Consider the following 23,253-nt stretch of genomic DNA (forward strand, 5'->3'; position numbering starts at 1 on the left):
TATCTCGGCACCGTAAGTAAGTATGGGCAGGACGCATTGGTTATAAACTTTAGTTTTCAGGGTTTGAGGGATTTAAAGACGTCCTTCGGTTTTCCAAACGCGGCACATCCAACTTAATCTTTCTTGCGATCTCCTTGTCTTGGGAAGATCGGCCAAAAGATAAACAGTATCCAAGATAAATGTACTCGTCTACTACATCTAGCCGGGTGTTTTCGAAGAAGATGGTGGGTTGTAGGCCCGGACAGTTGGACATGATCTTGGTTTTGGACTTGGTACTTGTTGTTGTGTGTGACATCTCTAGGCCGATAGCTAGTGAAGCCTCGTGCAGGTCTTGGAGCATAGTCTGGACATCAGCGGAGTTCCTAGCCATGAAAATCAGGTTGTCTGCGAAACGTAAATGCGATATGCGGCGACCATTGACGTTAACACCTCTCTCATCCCAATTGAGTGTCTTCATTACGTCTTCCAGGACACTTGTGAAGAGTTTGGGAGAAATGGTGTCTCCTTGTCTGACAACACGTTTGAACGAGATGAGGCCTGAGGGTTTTTTTTTTATTTTTTTTTTTTATTGTGACTCGGCAAAATGACTGCACCGCGCCTGATGGAAAGTGCGAATACAGTCCAGAGATGAGAGTAACGGATGGAAAACACAAATATCTTCACTCCGTCACTATCATTTTGCCGGTCTGGCCAAATGCTTCTTCACACTACGTTTGAAGGACCCGATGTTATAGAGGGGAGGGAATACATGCGCCGGGAGTTGGTTCCACAATTTGATGGTTCGGCATAAGAACGAATTGCCAAACTTTTTAGTGCGGGACGGTATTGAACTGACCGTCCAACTGTGGCAACGCAGTCCGGCACGGGTGGTCCGCTGATGGAAAGGAGAGGAAGGGATAGGGTTTATGCATGCACACTTGCATAGTCGCGTTCCTGTACAGCTCCCGGAGAATATCCACGTATCGCTTGTCAATGCCACAGCGGTGGAGAGAATGAAATATAGCCCAGTGTTCGACACTGTTGAAAGCCTTCTCATAATCGACGCAGGCGAGACGCAATGGTAGGTCGTATTCGCGGCATCTCTCCATCAGTTATTTGACTGCATGTATGTGGTCCATGGTTGAGTATACATTCCGGAAGCCTGCTTGTTCAGGTGGTTGGTTTTCGTCCAGAGAGTGAGTTAGCCTATTGCACAGGACCTTAGCAAACAACTTATAAATTTGTGAAAGGAGGGTTACCGGGCGATAGTTTTGTAGCTTGGTCTTATCGCCTTTTTTTTGCAGGATCGTGACAGAGGCGTTTTTACATATTTTGGGAGTGACACCTTCCTGGATGACTTTATTATTAGTTTTGCGAGTGGTTTTAGTATCGCTGAACATCCTGCTTGAAGCATTTCTACGTACACTCCATCATCACCAGGAGCTTTGCCTCGTTTCATTCGGCTAAGTGCAAAGCCAACTTCGTCTTCAGTTATTTTGGGAAGCAACTCGTCATCGAAGTGTTGTATTGGTCTTGCTCTTGGATCTTCTCCCTAGTGATTCCGGCTCACTCACTTTAGATGTATAAAGATTTGCATAAAAATCGTCAACAGTGCGAACTATTTCGTCCCGATCCGTTATTATTGTTATGGTTTTGTTGATTAATTTATTGCTTAAGATTTGTTGCTTGTTAATTTTCGTTTGAATGCTTTTGGTCCTTAATGTTCTTTTATGGTTTCTGTAATTATTCTCGTGTTGTGGGATCTAATATCTGTTTTTAAACTTTTCCGGATTAATTTGTTCATCTTCTCTAACTCTCTTTGATCTGATTCTGTATTGATTTTCAAAAGTCTTCTTTGAGCCAATAAAGCCTGGGAGCTGGGACTTAGTTTTTTCTTGCTTGCTTTGGCACCCTTTATATGAATTTTTGGCGTTTCAACTATTATGTGACTCAGTTTCTTATTGAGCAAGTCCATGTTCAAATCTGCCTTTTCCTAATTATATACTGATCACAAATATTTGTGTTTTTTTTTCCAAATTTGTGTACGCTTATTGAACTTAAAAATCAGCGAATGAATGAAATAAATCTGAAAATCAACGCTAAAAAAGCATTGGGTTTTCCAGCAAATACTAAGTTACAAGTTGCAAAAGTTACAAGACGTCCTGTCTGATCGAAGGAATTTTTGTTGGTGTTACATCTTTGCATTAATAATAATTATCTATAACAAAGTAGGAGTAATTTCACAAAAATATATAAATATCATGGTAGTAAAACATCATTCATTACATTACTGTAATATATATTTATATATTACACATATATTACATATATATTTACATATATATTTACGTATATATTTACATATATCCACACGCAAAATAGGCACCTTCACGTCGAGTTGCTGATACCAACCCGTTACACCAAGTACCAAGTACAGTCAATATTATAAAGTTTTTGATTTACTATAGTTGTAAACCTCGTAAATGGTAAATTTTGAATATTGACCAGAATCTTATTACAGAAACATACATTGCCTATTAAAACTCTCTATTAATGTTTAATCTATTGTGTCTTCCGTTAAAAGTCGTCATGTATAGTGTACTTCAATACCCAAGCGTTTATAATGTTGTTTGGTTTTTCAGGGAGATCGACTTCTATCGTATCATTTAAAATGTGGTGCTGCAAGAAGATAGAAGAAGCATTAGATTATTCGGTCCCATCTGATCCTCTTAAATCGAACCCCTGGTGGATCCGAGAGTCAAGAATTAATATTAATATGTTATTCTTGGAAGGTACTCTGATACAGTCAACAAGAAAATGTATTTATATATCTACATGTCAATATTAATGACCTGCCGCAAAAAAAATGATTGTCTGTATAACAATTACAACGTTTGATCACGATTGCTAAACATTTGAATTTAAACCTTCTTTTTCTCTTGAGTGTATTAGCTCAAAAATTCAATCCGTTGGGAGTTGCAAAATTTAGAAAGGAGCAGTTCAAATTTCAAATTGGCGATGGATCAGTGGTAGGGGTGGGAATAACCCACTTTAAATTGTAATTCGTTAAGTAAATTAAGGAAAGCCACATTGCCGACATTAGATTTTACGTAATATTTTGCAGGTGACCTGTCTACCTTGAAAGTATCTTTTTTTTTACAAAAAAATAAGTGCGCATTTGACCTCCATCTCACCTGATGGAAAGTGATGATGAGGTCAACGAAGTAGCATGCACACCTAAATAATACCTATACACTCTTGTCTTGAAAAGATCCAAGTTAAAGCGTTCGGGGAACAAGTCCGCAGGTGGGCATTCCACTCTTTAGCCGCTCGTCATATAAATGTGGAAGCGAAACGCTTTGTGCGAATCCTGGGAATATCTACAACATAGGGGCAGGATCCCAGCACACTTCTGGTTCCCCGATGATGGAAAGGGGAAGGCGGAATCAAATTATGCAATTCCATTGCACACTCTTCGTGATATGTCCTGTAGAATACCGATAAGCAGGCAACTTTACGGCGGTGTTCAAGGTTCTGCAGGTTCGTGTCTACTAATTACGAGTTACCTATAAGTCTCTTGTCACGCTTGTCGATTGAACCCAAGGTGACCAGTTATAATTTAGCAGAGCCATCCCTTAAGTGGCAGCAGTACTCTATACACGACGGATTTGTGATTGGTACAGCTAAAGCAACTGTCCCGGTGTGAAGTAACGACTCACCTTGGAAAAGATGCCAAGCTTCCTGGCTGCATTTTTGGCCATGGATTCAATGTATCTACCGAAGTTCAGATTGGACTACAGGTCCATTCTAAGTCCATGTATCACGAAAGTGGTGAGAGAAAAGAAACTATTATTGATTCTTGAGTTTTGATTGACTGGACTTGATAAGTAGGTAGCGATTTAGGTGGTGGGCACTAAAGGAACCTACCCGTAACGCCCGTAATTTATGTTCTCTGTATGTTTGGCGCACCCTGGACAACAATCGGCGAGTACCTTTCTCCAAATCATTGGCAAATCCTTTCATTGACATATAATATGTCTTGCAGTTCATTACTAGAACCGGCTGGCTAATAATATAAGTTTTGGGCCGCAATAGAGTACTTAGTAGAGACTTAATAGTGGCGAAGCTGCAGAACCTTGAACATCGCCGTAAAGTTACCTGCTTATCGATATTCTATAGGATATATCACGGAGAGTGTGCGATGGAATCGCATAATTTAATTCCGCCTTCCTCTTTCCATCACCGGAGGACTAGCGTAGGCTTGGCTTTCACCCCTATATTGTGGATATTCCAGGGATTCGGCACGAAGCGTTATGCTTCCACATTTACATGGCGAGTGGCTATGAGTTGAATTCTCTGCCTATAGACTTATTCTCTGACTTAGGTCTTTTCAAGGCGATAGTGAATAGACATTATTTAAGTGTACATGCTCCATCGTCGACGTCATCAGCATTTTCTATCAGGTGAGATGGGGGCCAAATGAGCACTTATATTATATGTATATTAAAAAAAACAATAATATAATGTACGCCACATTGACCTAACCGGTGGTACAACATCGATACGATAACAAGAGCTAACCTGAATTGTGTTAGAACAGTCTAACAATACATTACTTACTTTTAATGCCTTGTATTTATTGAGTTTTAACATTGCAATTAATTCGCTTGTGTCATATTGATTTCTTATATACAAACTTAAATCTTTTATCCTCAATTTGTCATCGGCAGGCCATTTCAAGAATATTGCATAAACAGCATTAATTATATCTGTTTCAAGTGGTTTTTTCGATGGACGCAGTGGTTGGTATTCTTTCTTTCTGCAAGTGTACCAAACGTCTGAATTTAGGCTGTCTCTTTGGTAGTACCAGGGCGACGTATTGTAGATTGCCTCGCCATTTATTTCTAGCCATTGTCCTAAGTGAAGAAGTCGCTCTTGAAATATTGATGGTATAGTTCCCTCTTTTGTTGGTCCAACGTTAATCAAGATGTTTCCTTAGGAAAAAAACGAAGTAAATTTTATAAACCAGAACAATGTTCATTTATTTAAAAAAATAGTATCGTAAGGGTATTTAGACGTTCGGTATCATTTATATTACTTTGTTATCAACATCAAAGCGCGGGTTTGAAAATTATATCTGATTTTGGAGTGTGGTATGGTATGGCCTACTAAGGCCAACTATCAACATAAGAATAAAGAAGGCAATAAAGCAATTAGTATTCATTACAATGTCGTAACATTCACAATTTAGATATTTTTGGCAAAATTTTACCTCATTTCACAATCTAGTTGCTGATAGACAACAACTACAAGACCATTTAAAATTTTATGAAAACTGGCATCCCTGCATACGTAATTTTTCTCCGTCTTCAAAAAAGACAGACTATAGAAAATTAGCACGGGCCAAAGTTAACCGAATGATTTTTTTTATAATATTATGTGACGGGATGAACAAGTCGTGCGCCTGGTGTTAAACGACACGCCTATCCATAACAGTTGCAGTGCCACTCAGAGCTTTAAATAGCAAAGATCTTAGCGGCACTGCCACTGCGCTGATCACCCTGACACGTAAGTTGATAAGTCCCATGTGAGTGTAATTTTACTACCACCCTAATGCCAAACAGTAATGCTCACATTACTGCTTGGCGGCAGAAATAGGTAAGGTGTTAGTACTTTCTTGGACGAACTCTACTGATACTAATAATTATTAATAAAAAATAAAAAATCAACACAAGCACTGCTATTTTTCATGAATTAACTAACCTTCACTGGGTTCCCGGAGTAGCAGATTAATTTACTTTCGTTTTTAAACATGGATTTCCGCAAAGTAACGCATGATTTTATTAAATATAGAATCAGGCGTTACTTTATCATTATTCTATTAAATATAAAATCAGGTGTTACTCTATCATTATTTTGTTAAATATAGAATCCGATGTTACATACTGCATAATTGACACTAATGATAAGAAAAATTGAAACACATTTTGTATTCTCAAGAAAACATATTTGTTTAAAATAAATTGGAAAATTACGGTATGTATTCGACGTGAAAGTTATTGGAGTTTATCTTCGATAGAAAACATTGCAATTTCCACGAGTGCTTAATTTTTTTCTTTTATTAAAATTAGGGCGACGTGGAACCAGCTCCCAGGAACGAGAAATTACCTAGTTTTTTCACTTTTATTTATTACTATGACGTAGTAACGTAGTCTTTTTATGTGTAACACAGACTAAGTAAGCAAGCAATCATATTAAATAAATAATGCTTAGCATTCATGTAATAACAGAAAAGTTATTGAAAGGGAAACATTTTTGAGGTTATCTGAAAACGACCCCCAAAGGCACTGCAACTGCTATGGACATTCGTGTACGACATTTTCGTTCCGTCACTTGGCATAATAAATACGTATATATATTATAGTGTTATTTTTGCTTTTAATGCGCGACAAATATTTTGTATGTCGCGTTGTGGGCGCGTTGCGAATCTTTACCTGCACAGCTCACCGTGGACACAATTGTTTCCATCAATTCATCGTCACTATAAACGTCTACGGGTCTCATTTCCCTTCGAAAACCCCACGAAAATTTATCTAAAGATAAAGCATTTTCCCATTTATTTGTTATGACCGACAAGTCTCCTGCAAAAAAAAATAGGTACTCTTAAAAAAATCCTAGTGAACCAACAAAATATTCACACTTTTTAACCGACTTCAAAAAAAGGAAGAGGTTCTCAGTTCGACTGTATGTTGCTTTTATGTATGTTACGCGATACTCTGGTGAACCGATTTTGATGATTTTTTGTTGGACAGAGGGTACCTCAGTAGTGGTCCCATTTAAATTTGAAAAAGATATTCCACCTGTTAAGATGGCAAACTAGGGGATAAATCCGGTTTCGAGTACTTTTCGGTAACCGATTTTAATAAAACATGGCAAATAGATGTATTATGTATTTCTAGTTTCTATTTTGTATGTTTTTGCACGCACTTACTTACCTTGACTACAAAAGTAAGTATTTATTAATTTTAATAATTAATAAAAAGCATCTCGATTATGGTTTTCTTATTTATTAAATTTATTGTTGTCAAGTAATTAATGCGTTTAAATAACTATGAAATCTTAGCATAACGTCCTGTCAAATACTGGTACTCCGATCTCAATGTGCCATAGTCAACTATTGGGACATTAGAAATTTTGCCTGTCAGACACTGGTACAATTTTAGAGGTAGCAGAAAACTGGAATATATTAATAATGCCTGTGATTATTTTAAATTTTATAGTTCCTTGAAGATAAATGACAAATAGTTAACATACCTAGGTAGTCAGTATGACTGATAAATTAAGTATTTTTTTAGCAAAATACGTGATTTCCCTTCTAAAAGCGTCAACTACTGGGACATTTACCTTAATACCCTACGACACATAATAATTAGTGTAACTCTCTGACACAATATGGGTCCACACCTTTTCCAATGGTTGTGACACATTTTTTTTAATGACGGGACGAACGAGTCGTGAATGCCTGATGGTAAGCTACACGCCTGTCCATAACAGTTGCAGTGCCAATCGCAAAAATCTGAGGGACGTTGCCACTGCGCCAGTCACCCTGAGTCACAAGTTAACAGGTCCCATATGCATGTAATTTCAGTAGCACACTTACCCTTCAAAACCGGAACACAGTATTGCTAACATTACTGCTTGGCGGCAGAAATAGGTAAGGTGGCGAGCTCTACTGCTGCTTAAAAGGTTTTATTAAGTCTGTCTGCTTTTCAGCGTTAGCGAGAAGTGTTGTAAGTACGTAAGAAATTAAAATCAGATAGATACATGCCGCCATAGTGATTCGAAGGGAGACATGCTGGGAGGCCAGTATGACGTAGGTCCTATTCTTTTCCTGTACATCTGGTACCAACACAATCTGCGAGTATCTTACGCCGATTAACAAATCCTTTCACCGTGATGGCAAGCATTACAGTATGAGCCATCGATACGATAACTAGAATAAGCAGAAGAGCTCCTCGTTAAAGAGTTCGTCGAAAGAGGTGTTCCCACCTTTCCTATTTCTGCCGCCAAGCAGTAATATCAGTATTACCGCGTTCCGGTTTAGAAGGTTAAGGGCATTGGTGAAATTAAAGGCACAAAGTGGATTTGTCATCTTGTGTCTCAGGGTGACAGGCGCAGCGTCTGTGCCTCTAATATTTTTACAATTTAAAACTGTGAGTGGCAGCGCTACTGCTATGGACAGGCGTGTCCCTGCAACCAGGCCACGGCTTGTTCATTCCGTCATTTAGTATCATAAAAAAAGCTCTGAGCGACATGTAGGTATTGATGCACTAAAATATAATGTAATTGTTAAAACGTTCATAATAAAATTAGTCGAACAATTCAATTCACCAGCTTTTTAACGGAATTTATATCAACTTGTTGCTGCAACGAATTAACTAGGAGCGCTAGAAATGTATTAGTAACGATAATTAATTCCTAGTTAAATTAATTAGTAATGCATTAAATTGAAATTCTCCGTTTGAAAAGTTAAAAGTTAATATAAACGATTAATAATTCAAATAAAATATATACTACTGTAAGTAAATAAGTTATATAAATGAAGTAGCTTACTGGGATTGTATCTGTCCTTACAATTGTAGAAGTCTCCGTGGCGACAATCGCAGTCCGTACCTAATCTATCATTGACTACAATGTCATCTTTAACAGGACTTTTATTGTAGAGCCAGGCTAACAGCTCTGGAGTCCTCCAGTAAGTATAATTTGCGTCCCAGCTTCCATCGCACCACAGTACTGATGGCCTGTACTTTTTAACTAAATATTTAATATCTGGCCAGACCACTTCATCGGTGTAATTTGTAGTCACGAAACCACTATATTTATCATCCAAGAAGAATTTGTTATACCATTCGTATAAAGAATAATAGACACCAAATTTCATATTATGTTTTCTAATTGATTTTGAAAGAACTTGTACAATGTCTTTTCTTGGTCCCACGTCCATAGAATTCCAATAACGACGCTGAGATGGAAACAAGGCGAACCCGTCGTGATGTTTGGTAGTGAGAACCACGTATCTAAAAAAATGTTGCTTACAAGTTGCTTTTTCACATTGGAATTTAAGGTATTTTATAAGATCAAAATGGCGTATATGCGTTTTTTCATCACATCGAACCAATGCTTCAATGCGATTTAAATCCAATAAAAAAAATTTATAATAATAAATAAAGTAGTGAAAATGATTGCACAGGATTAACAGAGCGACAAGAGTATAGAAGAAACATTTCGCTATAGCATCCTACAACCAACCAACTAGCTAATGCGATCCCAAAGAGATTTAATTATAATAATCAATAGTGCATTATTATGTAAGTAAAATTAGTTATTTTTGATACAAGTGCGGAAAGTTAGTCATTTCCACGAGTCTCGAGGCATCTTGGCCCGAGCCAGAGGCGAGGGTCAACACTCGAGACAAGTGAAAATGACAAATCCGCATGTGTATCAAACAACGTTTTTTAATACATTTGCGAAAAACCTACATTGAAAGTAAAATAAAACAGTATTTAAAAAAAACCTCATTTTATTCCTTTGTCAATAACAAAATCAAGTCGTAAAAAAGTTAATGAAAAAGGTGGGAATGTAAACGATGAAAAAAATTAGTACTTTTTTTGGTCGACTTTTTTCAATATGGCAACTGTTGCCAGTATTCAGTCACATTAAAATTACTATTTTATACATTGACTTACAAATAAATGGACGACGGGTCTAATACAAAAACCACGAAAAAAATGTCCCAAGTCAACCTATTCGAAATTTAAATTGTAATGTCATCGCAGTATCGCGCTGTCAGTAGAACAAATGAAGACTAAAGCGGAGTGTCGCGCTCTGTATACGATTTTAGCGCCTTACAAGTGCGGACACTTTTTAGCGCGGACCCGACGTCCATATAATTGTAAGTCAATGATTTTATATTACTTTATTTTCTACATAATCGCTACTAAGGAGCATTTACTTCATAGGTGTAAAAATGCGGTCTCTCCATAGATATAGTATAGTAATGACGAATGACTTACGTCACAAAGCACATAAATATGAAATAAATATACAATCTCTTTAGTTCTATGTTTAAGGCTTAAAACAACAGTAAATTTAAAAAAAACTGGAAAAGTAAAAAGCACTAGTGCGAGAAATCCAACTTTCCGCACGATTTGTAGTGCGAAAAATACCACGTTTTGAGCAACTGTATTAAAAATGAATATTATATAACCTCTCTCTTAGTATTTGTATCTATAGACATTAAGAGTTAAAATCAATTCTATGCCGCAGACGATAAGATAGGTCCAAAATCCAATCCAAAAGTGAACCTTGTTGTGGTCTTCACGTACGTATGTGTTTCAATCCACGGATTGTTATTATCTATGTTAAACGTATTTAAACATTTTTTTAATACAGTTGCTCAAAACGTGGTATTTTTCGTACTACAAATCGTGCCGAAAGTTACATTTTTCGCACTAGTGTTTTTGTTTTTAATTTCCATTTTTTTTAAATTTACTGTTGTTTCAAGTCTTGAACTAAAGAGGTAGTATATTTCATTAATATTTATGTGCTTTGTGACGTAAGTCATTCGTTATTAAAACTTTTATTTACTTACAAACATCTTATTTGTTTAAATTGCACAGGTGTTTTATAAAACAACGGGTTACATTTAAAAATACCAAAATATTTTCCCTAAAGATGGCTGATTGAGTATTAACAATGACCGGAGGTGAGCATTACGCGAGACCGCTGCGCGCCGCGCAATTAAAATAGTAATTTTGATGTGGCTGAATACTGGCAACAGTTGCCATTGTACTCTGAATTTTTATCAGACAAAGAAATAAAATGAGTTTCTTTTTTAAACATTGTTTTATTTTACTTTCAATGCAGTTTTTTAGCAAATGCATTAAAAAACGTCGTTTGATACACGTGAGGATTTGACATTTTCACTTGTCTCGAGTCTTCACACTCGTGAATAATAACTAACTTTCCGCGCTTGTATCAAAAATAACTATTATCTACACACATATCATAAACCCTCTATGATGTGTTCAAAAACAGCAAATTACGACTAGCATAAAGATAAACTGTCTTGTTAGAACAAATTTCTTATCTGTGGAAATGCTATTACTGCTTAATAGTAACAGTAAATCTTAGAGGATGGAAAAAAATAAAGGAAGTAATTAGATTTTATTATTACATTCAAATTTCGAACGTCTCTGAAAAACAAAACAATTTGATTCGACCTCAATTGTAATATCAGTCGAGATGAAGTTTTATTCGTAATGAAATGTCAATAGCAAACAATTTTGACAAATTTCACACGTTACTTGGTATCGAACGATATGATAGTTGGGGCGGACTCTAGTTTGTCTATGAATTAAATAAAAAGTACGGTTGTGTGGCATGCCTGAGAAATTTTTTTGTTTGCCGCCATTTCGCCAGTCGTCCGGTCGTAACATGCGGTTCCTGAACACATCATAAAAAACTTATAATATGTGTATCGATAAAGCAGTACATTAGGCATTTTTTATGAAACGCACACTCGTATTTTAATGTCTTTCATTATGTAACAGTCAGGTAAACTACTTTAAATAAGTGGCTTTACGTATCAAAATAAAAAGTACTCACTTAGCTCCAGATTTAGCAAACAGCTTTGCCCACTCACTAGGTTTAAACAAGTTAGCTGTAAAATATCGTGAGAGGTCTTTATAACGGAAACGAGCACCATAATTTTTCTGCACAAAAGCAACAATTTCTGGATCACCTGAAAAATAAATTATGATTACTGTACTTAGAATAATAACGCATAGAATGATAGTTTCATACCAAACGAACTGTCACAAGTGAGGCAAAAATCAAATTCATGTAGGCTAGTTTTAATAGTAGGTTAATTTTCGGTTTTAGTGAATATTTATATAAAAATACTAGTTGAAACGCATTACTTCCTTGTGGAATGTGATGTAAGTCTCTATTTTATGTTTGTCTGACGTATTTTTACACTCATTTACCGCACATTTCATCATTTTTAGCTAAAGTTCTGGAGCTGTTCGCGGTGCAAGTTGACCTTGAGCACTGAAGGCCCGCCCGCTCGTGTAGGCCCTTTGGGAGCGCTTCAATTTGCCTCACTTATCGTGTGCGCGCTAGGTTTCTATGCGTTATTATTCTAAGTTACTGTAGTTATAAGCAGGTATAATGAATCACTTGCTGATGGACTTACTATAAATGGGTAAAAATTTTCAACTTCATATTGTCTAAATTTAATCTACCTAGTCAAACTTTACTTAATTAACACTTGGACAAGTGTAAATATTGAAAAAGTGTCCGTTGATACTTGTATTGTAATTTATATGAAGTGTATAACTAATATTATAATTATTTATTTATTTTATATTGTTTTCAGGATTTTATTTGATCGGGTAAAGTACATCCTATTGTGAAACAAATTAGCACATTCATTGGAGAACATCCTAATGTGTATTGTATATTTTGTGTAAGATCGTTATTTAATTGTAAATACCTAAACCATTTCATCTAGCAAAACAGTTTTTTCGGCTTTCCTCCTGTAACTCGCCTTAGTTTAGGTATAGTAATTCAATTGATTGAGGAGACATTCGACTCTCGCTGGAGCTTTGAGAAAGAACATTGCCGAACCCGGCCTCGTCTTTGCTTTAAATCAGATGAGATAGAGGTCAATTGAAGAAAGAGAATAGAAAATATAAAAGAGAAAAAGAGAAACATTACGCTCAATCCACTGGTTCCAGAACCATTCGCCTTTAAAACTTGGCACAGAGTATACTCCCCAATGGATGATAATGCCAATCTTAGCTGAATCGTACCAATGGGGCAAAGGACGAGTGTCTAGATCGCTCCACTTCGGCAAATAGATTCGTTCTTTTGGTGTGCTTGTAACATTCGGAATGTCTTTATTAGAGGTAGGTGTTATGTCAGGTATCGTAGTAGTGTTGGCAATTGTTAATAAAACAGACCATAGCAACTCCCTCATTATTTCATCGAAAATGAAGAATGGACTTTAGTGTACCAGTATTAATTCAAAATTTGTCTTTTGTTCTAATTTGTATGCATTAGGTTAATAAATTTTTGACGTGTTAAGCAACAATCGAGTTTATTCAGTGATGTGTTTATTATCAATCAATAGTTATTGTTGTTAGAAGATAACTAAATTATAAATGAAAATCGAAATTTCGAAAAAAGTTAAAATTTTCTTCAAACAAGTTTTCTTGTAATAATTACTCATACAAATTTACTTTATAAAGAATCAGTTTTCCCAACAATAAAATCTTCTTCATGTGTAATAGGTGAGGCTTTGAGCCCTCCACTTTGCTACAATATGGGGGTCTACATCAAAGTTTTGTGAAGTTTTTGTTTTATAATAGAATAAAAAGCATCCATTGCAACGCCACAACTCAAAAGTATACACATTTAAACAACAAATAACGCAAACACAATAAAACCCGACAATATACTTAAATACTGTCATTTGTGTGACTGTGGCAATAGTATGCAAAAGGACGTTATCATAATATACGAAATCTTATTATGTACGAAAGAAAGAAAGCACCGCACAGCGTAGGTAGATATTAAGAAGGCCATTTTTCGGACATGTGGTTGTTATTCCAAAAAAACTATAGATCAAATGATTTAAAACATTGGAGTAGAGATCTCATGTGAACAATGGCTTATTTATGGAAAAAATGATTTTTGAAATGTGCGTAAATTTAATCCGGATAAATGAAAAAACCTACAGTAAAAATCATAGATATAGAAAAAAAGGGGAGATATGTAATGACGCTATGTAAGATCGGGTACCGATGTCGTCACTTTTTAGCTTGTGTGCAATTCAAACTTTACGCTCTATTAACTACTACCATAACTTAAAGATTTTGATTGGGTAGGGCTTAGAATAATAACGCATAGAAAGATAGTTTCATATCAAACGAACTGTCACAAGTGAGGCAAAAATCAAATTCATGTAGGCTAGTTTTAGTAGTAGGTTAATTTTCGGTTTTAGTGAATATTTATATAAAAATACAAGTTGAAACGCGTTACTTCCTTGTGGAATGTGATGTTAGTATCTATTTTATGTTTGTCTGACGTATTTTTACACTCATTTACCGCACATTCCGTCATTTTTAGGTAAAATTCTTGAGCTGTTCGCGGTGCAAGTTGACCTTGAGCACTGACGGCCCGCCCGCTCGTGTAGGCCCTTTGGGAGCGCTTCAATTTGCCTCACTTAGCGTGTGCGGACTAGGTTTCTATGCGTTATCATTCTAAGGGGTAGGGCTTAAAACGTGAAAACGACGTAAAACAATTTTAAAATTTAACAAAATTAAACTTACAGTCACTTAAATAAGAGTTATATTACAATATTTCAGTATTTTTTCATCCTGGTTCAGCCATTCACCAACAGGTGACGTTCTAGTAAAAATACTACTAGTATATAATAGCTAACTATTACCGTTAGATGGCGCTGAAACTCATTTTTAGTTTCACTAAGAACTCACGGAGCGGTTCTCACCCGCGTCTGCCGCAGGACCGCAGCATCTGTAAAATGTAACAGTTAAGTATGCAAAATTAGTAGCACATTTCACGGCGCATTTTACGCCTGTAGTGGTGAGGGTTGCTCGCGGTTGCCGCGGCGGGGTACTAGTAGAACCGCGCAGGACGCGATAACCTGCGCGCTTGGCGGCCGTCGTCGCCCGCACATTTTGGCAGTCGGTTCAGGTGCAATGTGGTGCAGGCGCACGCAGGGTAAATTTTCTATTAACCGCGCGACTTGCAATTAACTCCCACTAACTTCGCAGTCCGTTCCGCAATCGCAACGTTTTCGTGCCCGCAACCGCTGCAGCTACGTGCCCGCACAAACTTAGGGGTAGGGTCGTAAGTATTGAAATAAAACCGCTGTCTAGCAGCACCGGCGGGTGCGGATGGAAACCACTCCGTGAATTGTTAACCTTATTAACCTTAAACTGACGCTACTCAACGAGGGATGTGGTCCTACCTAATCGCTAGTTGGAAACCATGTGGCTGTTTTTAATATTAAAAAAAATATGGTACTGGTGTATTATTAAATTAATATATTAATATAAATTATTATTATTTTCTTAATGGCGGCCACTAGGCTTGGACCAGTGTCAGGTTTATAAGAATAATATAAAAAATATGGCGATCGTCGTCAGTGTAAATTTTTTATTATACGTTACCACGGGTTGCTGAAGCTGTCACTGTCAAGAGTAAACTCGAACCATCAATGAATTTAATAAATTAAATTATGTTGTTTTTTTATTTAGGATTTATGTAATTTTGTATAGTTGTTTCTAATTTATTTTGCATGCACATGTAAAATAAAGCCGATTTTATTTTATTTTTTAAATGCATTTGCTATGGAAATTGAAACAAAGTCAGAAATAGTAATAAGAAAACCAATCTTTCGATTCTCTTGCAGCTTCAATCCAACCTTCTTTAATTTTAAACTCATTGGAAAAACTTAAAAATAAAAATTAAAAATACTCTACGTTTAATCTACGAGTATAATGGAATTTAAATATTTTAAATATCTTAAACACAAAATTTTTTCTTCAAGCAACAGCAACATTCAAATTGACATGAAATTGAAACGGTTGCCCGCCACATTTTGTTATACGCCACGTTGGTTGTGTTAAAGTTACTCGAAACAAAATGTTTAGTAATAATAATAAAATAAAAGAAATCAATTTAACGTGAATGCCTTTCGCTTCGATATTTTAGGGACTTTAATTATAAAAATTATAGTAAGAAATTCAAACATTTCAGTAAAAATTTATTGTCGATAAACATCAGTCTTCGTAAATGAACATCACTATATTTGAGTCTAGAAATTTCTATGGAGACAAAAAGAAAACATTGAATAATAATAGAAATAGTAACTAAAAATGCAAATAGCCGGTGGAATGTTCTCTCACTGGTTTTAAAATTTTTGTTTTCACTCCAATTTTTACAAGTGTATTGCTACAACTTGGCATTTTCACGTTTTACGAGAGATCTTGTATGTAAAACGATCGCCATGTCACTGTGGCGATGTTTGTAGGCGTGTCACCGCGATATGGTCATTTTGACCATATCTATCGACATATCGATCGATTTTGATCGATTTTGACATATCGATCGACGCGAACCACACCCCCATACCATATCACCCCTTTTTTTCTATATCCATGGTATAAAAACCACTGCAAAAAATTGGCATACATACGTCGAGGTTGCACCTTAAGGCTGAGATTTATGAAACCAAATTTGAAACCAAACAAAAATGGCGAACTAAGCAAGTTTATTATTTAAATTACTTCTATATAACGAATTTTACCAAAGTTTAAACAAGAAATTACGAAGTAAACTCAAAGTTGAATTTCATTAGGCAAAGATTTGCTAAGTAAAAGTTTATTTTATAAATCTATCTCAGATCTTTTACGAAGCTCGTAATTTCAGACGTGATTCAAAGATTACTATTTATTATTTTTCATTTCAATTTTTTTTTCTCAAAATTCTGCCGTATTTGGTTAGAGTTAGAGATATTTACATTATTATGGAGATCTCATATTCTTTATTGCCTCCCAAAAAACTAAATTCCAATCTCATTGCGTCTGTAAGTTATAACCAATTTATTTGTTTAGTGTTGTTACTTTCATAATATAGTAATATCCGGATATTATAAAACGATGGGGTTAGTTTTTTTTAAAAGAAAATTAAGAATTTCAACGTCGTTTCAAAATCAAGGTTTCTTTAGCTCATTTCTATTGCTGCTGAGATTTTGAAATAAGGCTAGGTAGGTTTCAGTAATTATATTGCGGTAAAGATACTTCATCTGTTTCTTGTTCCTTGTATTTTATTGTAGAGCAGAAATGCAAGACAGCGACGTCCGCCATGAACACAAGTAGAATTCAGAAAGTAGACATAAATGGTGTAATTTCTTTGGGTTCTCCGCTAAAAATGGGTGTTCCGCAGGGCTCAATACTTGGACCGTTCTTATTTCTCATTTATATTAATGATCTACCATTCTTTGTTAAGGACCTTTGCGACATAGTATTGTTTGGTGACGAGACATCCTTGATTTTTAAAATAGGCAGACATCACATTAACTATGATAATATTAACGATACCCTTTCAAAGGTAGTTTATTGGTTTAATGTTAACAAATTTGCTCAATGCCAAGAAGACAAAGTGTGTTAAATTTGAATTACCTAATGTAAAATAGACTAGTCCAAGCATAGAAATAAATGGAGAAAAGGTAGACTTTGTTTATAAAGCTGTATTTTTGGGAGTGACCTTAGATAGTAAACTTCAATGGTTTCCATATATATATTCCTTAGCTAGCAGATTAAGCTCTGCTGCATACGCAGTCCGTAAAATACGTGAGCTTACCGATTTTGCTACTGCTAGACTAGTTTACTTTAGTTACTTCCATTGTATAATGTCCTACGGGATTCTCATGTGTGATAAAGCGGTAGATATACAAACCATATTTGTGTTGCAAAAACGAGCGATTCGTTCTGTGTACCGTTTAGGTTCTCGGGTTTCTCTCAGAGAAGAGTTTAAGGAGACTGGTATCATGACTGTGGCATCGCAGTACATTTACTCAAATATTTTGTATGCCCGTAAAAATATACATAATTTCATTAAGAAAGAAGATATTCATAATATTAACCTTAGAACTAAGTCCAACTTCATGGTATCACGATTTCGTTTAACTAAGGTGAACGATTCTTTTATGGGGAACTGTATACTTTTTTACAACAAGATTCCGGAGAATATATTAAGATTATCATTTCCTAAGTTTAAAACTTACATTAAAAGTATTTTAATTGAAAAGTCATTTTACAAAAATGAAGAGTATGTTTTAGATAAGGAAGTATGGAAAGACAACAATAGTCTACATTCCACACAATTATGATTCAAAGTGCATTCCATAGCATTTAAATTTAGTTGTTTATTTTTGAATCACTCTCTGAACGAGTTGCCGCTCTGGAGGGTCATTTCCGGGTCAAACGGGACCCGGAAAAAACAATCAATTGCTATATAGTGGCCTTTGAACAATTGAAGGCAGAGTTTAATGATCGCGATCAGGAATATTTAGATAATGACGTTGAAATCGCGTGCGTACTAAGCTGGGCATCAATTTGACCAAACAGGATCTAGTGAGCGCTTCACGGGTTGACCGTATAATCGGTATGCAGGATGACCAGGCGCAACTACGTCCTCGTCTTATCGTGTCTCGTTTAACATGTCGAGCCGTTCGCGATCAACTTTTGCGGGAAGCTAGGGTTCGACGTGGAGACACTACCGAGGGCACAGGTTTGCCGGTACGCCTCGTCGGTTCTACATTAATGAGCGACTAACTCCATTTAACCGTCAATTGTTTCGACGAGCGCGCCAACTGGGCGAGGAGCGTAACTGGCGTTTTGTGTGAACGAGGAATGGCAAAATATACGCTCGTCAGCAGCAGGGGGTGGACGCTCCTCGTCATGGACTGCGAACGGAATCAGATCTGGCACGGGTTTTCGGTTCCAGCGTCGTTTGAGTCCCTGAATAAGTACTTACATAAATATTAATAATATCGACTTTAAGCATTGACCTAACAATAAATGGACGTCGGGTTCGTGCTAAAAACTGTCCTCACCTATAGGGCGTTAAAATCGTATACAGAGCGTCGATCGCGCAACAGTCTTTGTTTGTTCGACTGACAGCGCGGTTGTCAATCATGCAGTACCATATAATAATAACTTGTAAAAATTATTCAGCAGTAAAGTGTAAAAACAGGATTTTGTATCATTTTTTCGCTAAACAAATATATTGTGTTATCATAGTTCTCATTTAAAAGTGTTATTTTGTACGGTTTTATAGTATTTATTTTTTAAATTTACATATAAATGACTCGTAAATATAAATTACACAAGCACACAAAGTAGTCAAATAGTTAATTGTCCTTTTTCTACACATTGCATGCGCAAAAGATGGAAAGAGACCCGTTACGTCAATTTCAAGAATATAAACTTCTTGGTCATTTTCAATTGTTCGAACCACAAGCGATTGAAATGTTTAGAACAAAGAAACTATAGAGTCGCTTTGATTTTCATCTTATTTTTAAAATGATTTTTTATTAAACGTTAACAATAACTAACAAAATATTGTTGTTGTCGTTTTACGGCTTGGGATTACCTATCAGAAGTCAAAAAATACATTTGCTCGAAATAACGTTAGCTCGAATTTTCATAATGTCAAATGTATTTTTTAGGAAGATTACAAAACAAAACCTAATTTTTTCTTTGTGAAAAGCATAAAAAAAAATGTAACGGTTTTATTATAAATCGGTGTTCGGAATTACGGTTCTTTGAGTTTACGTTTAGTTGGAATATCAGTACATTTCTTATAAGTACACGCTTATTCTCACATTTGTAGTAATATTTGTATGTATGTATCTGCCCTACTCTTTATTAATTTTTTAAGTGAATTCGATATAATAATATATACAAAAATTAATTAATATTTACGATATAGGCTACTCCATTACTCTTGTGTTCAAGTAATTTCCAGTAGAAGCTGAATATGGTGTTTTTTGGTGCGTACGTATTACTTGAACACAAGACGGAGGTACGTATTACTCTCTGCGAATCTTTCATCATCCATGCTCAATTTCGGAGACATTGTTTATGGTCCTCGTCTGTTAAGTAAAACCCAACGGCTGATTCAACGCGTACAGAATTTGTTGCAAGACTTTTAGGCCAATTTAAGCATTCAGGAGGCAGTATAGCATTTGAGTAGCGTCTTTATTGATATTTTAATTAGTAAGAATAAGATGTTTTTCACGTGTCGCCACGTGTGCCAGTCGGTTTCTTATGACAGGTGTGGTAAAACGTGATCGCCTCAAGCCAACTTGTACGCGTCGTGAAGTGTTGTGACTTCCTCTGAGAACGTTTACTAAGTTTTTAGATTCCCGTGTCAGATAAGATTTTCAACACCCAAGCATGCATGCCTGCTCGACCAAGGTCATTAACACCGAACTTCTTGAGGTTAATTATAATCATACCATGTGAAATGCGATACTGTAAATCAACAGATTTAAAATACACATTGTGACAAAATAGATGTTTAAAGTATATGTACCTAATTTAAATAACGTCGGAGTTAAGGAAGTAGTGTGCATTTAGAAAACTAAGAGACTTTTAGATGGACTGAGAACGCATAACTACTTTTTCAACATTCCAGGAAAGTATGCAAGTACTACTTAACCTACGTTTGCATCAGTTTATGTAGATGGCACCTCGAGTTATACTAATGTTAAAAAATAGGTAAGTGAATAGCGGTACACTAAGTTAGTCTTTATGTTCTGTTGCTTGAAGGAACACTCAGAGTAGAGTTATATCGTGGTACATTTACATGGGACCCTTTCATTTATTGAAAGCAGAACTAGTGAATACACAGTGTAGTTTGTAAATGAAATTCTAAAAAAATCTTAGGAAGATATTTCTTGAGCGAGCATTTGATTCGAATAATCTTAGGAGATACTCTTCCGAACATTCCATACTATCCGTAACGCTCTTTCTGCTGCTTGTCAGCGATATGTGAATGCCAGGTACCTTCGGGTATACTGATGACTGCACAGTTGTAGATAGCTACTTGAGTAATGCAAGGGTCAATGGAGAAGAAATAAAGTCTTGTTGAGTGTCCTTGAGTAGCCGTTTTCTTCACACTTAAGACAGTCCGACTTTTCGTGATATATCCATACCGATAGCCGACTGTTTCCAGTCATGAACCTATCTGGAATGGACCTGTCGTCCAGTTAGTACTTCGGTAGATACCTACATTGACTCTATGGCCAAAAATGCAGCCAACACGCCTTCTCCTTTCCATCACCGGGGCAGTAGACTGGGCTTGGATTCCACCTTTATGTTGTGGATATTCCAAGGATTTACACGAAGTGTTATACTTCCACTGCTACTACATTTACATGGCGAACGGCTATGAATTCTCTGAACGCTATAACTTGGGTTTTTGCTAGGCGAGAGTGAATAGGTATTATTTATTAGGTGTACGTGCTCCTTCGTCGACCTTATTGTCACTTTTATTACGACCTTATTGCACTTATGTTTTACAAAAAATAAAAAATAAACCTCTAAGATTACTCACTACGTCAAGTAGATACTTACATGTACTGAAGCATAGCCATTACGTTTTATAAGTTGAATTTTGCAATTTTTTTTCGTCAATGCAGACATTGCATCTTTTATTTTTAATTTACCGTCGCCCGGCCATGTCAAGAAAATTGCGTATACAGCTGTTGTTGTGTATGTGGTATATGATTTGTATTGGCGCGGTACCTTAACACAAGTGTACCAAACATTTGGGTTAAAGCTGTCCCTCTGATGAAACCAAGGTGATGTGCCATAGATTGCTTCGCCATTAATATCTAGAAATTCTCCCATTTGCAGAAGCCGCTTTTGGAATTTTGGTGCTATAATTCCATCTTCCGTCGGTCCTACGTTGATCAAAACATTTCCTAAGAAAAGGTAAACATAATTGAAGCTTAAGGAATTAATGCCGTCTAAGAACGAATGGTGACTGACATGGAGGCGAGTTCATATTATAATATATGAAACTCAAGCAGGTCGTTATTGACCGTCGTCACAAGATGTAGTTAATTGCTGGTAGTAAATAGATTGAGTAGGTAATATTCTATCGTAAATACCCATAACGTCTGTATTTACAGCGACAATGGTCAGCGCGCATCTGCAGGATAGCTCGTAAGGCTTTATTAGAATTCTTTGAAACTTACCATAACAACTGACCGTCGACACAACTGTTTCTATCAGTTCTTCGATGGTGTACACATCACTTAACTGCATTTCATTTCTGAAACCCCAAGATTTCTTATCTAAAGGGAAAACATTCTCCCATTTGTGGCGCATTAAGCTTCCTGTAACAGAGAGGTACTGCATAACAGAATGAAAAAGTTATGAAGTAGAATATTCGCACCCTTGGTGTAATAAGGCTACATCTGCAAAATGATAACTTTTCAGTAGGCAGGCTTATAAATTCTTCCAACAAAATTGGCCGATAACTATTTTACACTTAAATAGGAGAATTTTATATACACATCTTTATTATACAAGGGTACTAATTATTCATACGTTTATAAAAGACAGTTTCGTCAAATAAATAATCTAACGTTAATGACAAATCCCGCTAAAATATACACATCTTCGGGGTTTCGTAGAAAGGACGTAAGTGCCATGTCAAAAAAAAAAAATCAGGGGACCTTGTTTAATGATTTCACAACTGTTTTAAAATATTTACGTACTATTTTAATCTCATTTATAAAACATAAACTTAATTGAAACCAAAATCTTCTCTTTAATTTGTAGATCAGCACGATACTGACCTCATCCTTAGAGTCGATGGCGTGTTGGATAAACGCCAGCAACTCATTGGCTATGAGTTGCAGGGAACTCATAGTCAATTGCGCGCAGCGGCTATTGCAGCGCGGGTTGCGAATTGTTATGATTCTTACCTACTGTGTAGTGGACCATGACCGAATTCGATCGTGTACCGCACCGTACTGATTTTTTATAATTTTGTTTTAAACCGCTACATAATAGAAATTAAAAAATAAAAGCTTGATCATGCTTACTGGGATTAAAATTATCGTGGCAGCTGAAAGTGTCTCCATGGCGACACAGGGTTTCTTTACCTAATCTATCATTTACTACTATTTCGTCTTTAACAGGACTTTCATTGTAGAGCCAGGCTAATATTTCTGGAGTTTTCCAGTAACTACTACTTGCCTCCTCTTCTCCATCAAGCCATAGCACAGATGGTTGGTAGTTGTCAATCATGAATTCAATATCTGGCCGAACAATATTGTTAGTGTAGAAATCAGTTTTAAACTGTACTTTTTTATCACCTAGGTACATTGCGTTATACCATTCCAATAATGAGTAATATACACCAAACTTCATGTCACTCTTTTTTATGGCCTTCGAAAGAACACCCAATATGTCCATCTTAGGTCCGACATCCACGGAATTCCAATTAAGACGCCCTGATGGGAACAGAGTGAATCCATCGTGATGCTTAGCAGTGACAACAACGTATCTGAAATATAGAATGGCATAATTATTTTATTATTCCTAAATAAGAAACTGTAACCGAAGTGTTTTGTTACAAATAGTTTGATGCATATATAGA

General features: G+C 36.1%; 1 protein-coding gene across 1 annotated transcript; it reads right to left on the bottom strand.

The window, feature by feature from the left end:
- Positions 1 to 49: 49 nt before the first annotated feature.
- Positions 50 to 13,021, bottom strand: LOC113237080 (plasma alpha-L-fucosidase-like). Its single transcript, XM_026473341.1, has 7 exons — positions 12,760 to 13,021; positions 11,647 to 11,782; positions 8,593 to 9,056; positions 6,474 to 6,617; positions 4,600 to 4,973; positions 1,404 to 1,531; positions 50 to 509 (listed from the first exon to the last, which is right to left on the bottom strand). The coding sequence occupies exons 1-7, from the start codon at positions 13,019 to 13,021 to the stop codon at positions 50 to 52; spliced, it is 1,968 nt and encodes a 655-aa protein (XP_026329126.1).
- Positions 13,022 to 23,253: the final 10,232 nt, after the last annotated feature.

The sequence above is a fragment of the Hyposmocoma kahamanoa genome, unplaced genomic scaffold, assembly GCF_003589595.1.
Source record: "Hyposmocoma kahamanoa isolate Upper Pololo Valley unplaced genomic scaffold, ASM358959v1 93, whole genome shotgun sequence".
NCBI classification, from domain to species: Eukaryota; Metazoa; Arthropoda; class Insecta; order Lepidoptera; family Cosmopterigidae; genus Hyposmocoma; species Hyposmocoma kahamanoa.

Excerpts from the sequence above, each read along its gene's own strand:
- LOC113237080 (XM_026473341.1), bottom strand. The coding sequence starts at position 13,021 with ATGAGGGAGTTGCTATGGTCTGTTTTATTAACAATTGCCAACACTACT. Across the intron at positions 6,618-8,592 it reads TAAGGACAGATACAATCCCA|ACTTGTCGGTCATAACAAAT; the intron begins GTAAGCTACTTC and ends TTTTTGCAGGAG. Across the intron at positions 1,532-4,599 it reads ATAAATACAAGGCATTAAAA|GGAGAAGATCCAAGAGCAAG; the intron begins GTAAGTAATGTA and ends CGGAATCACTAG.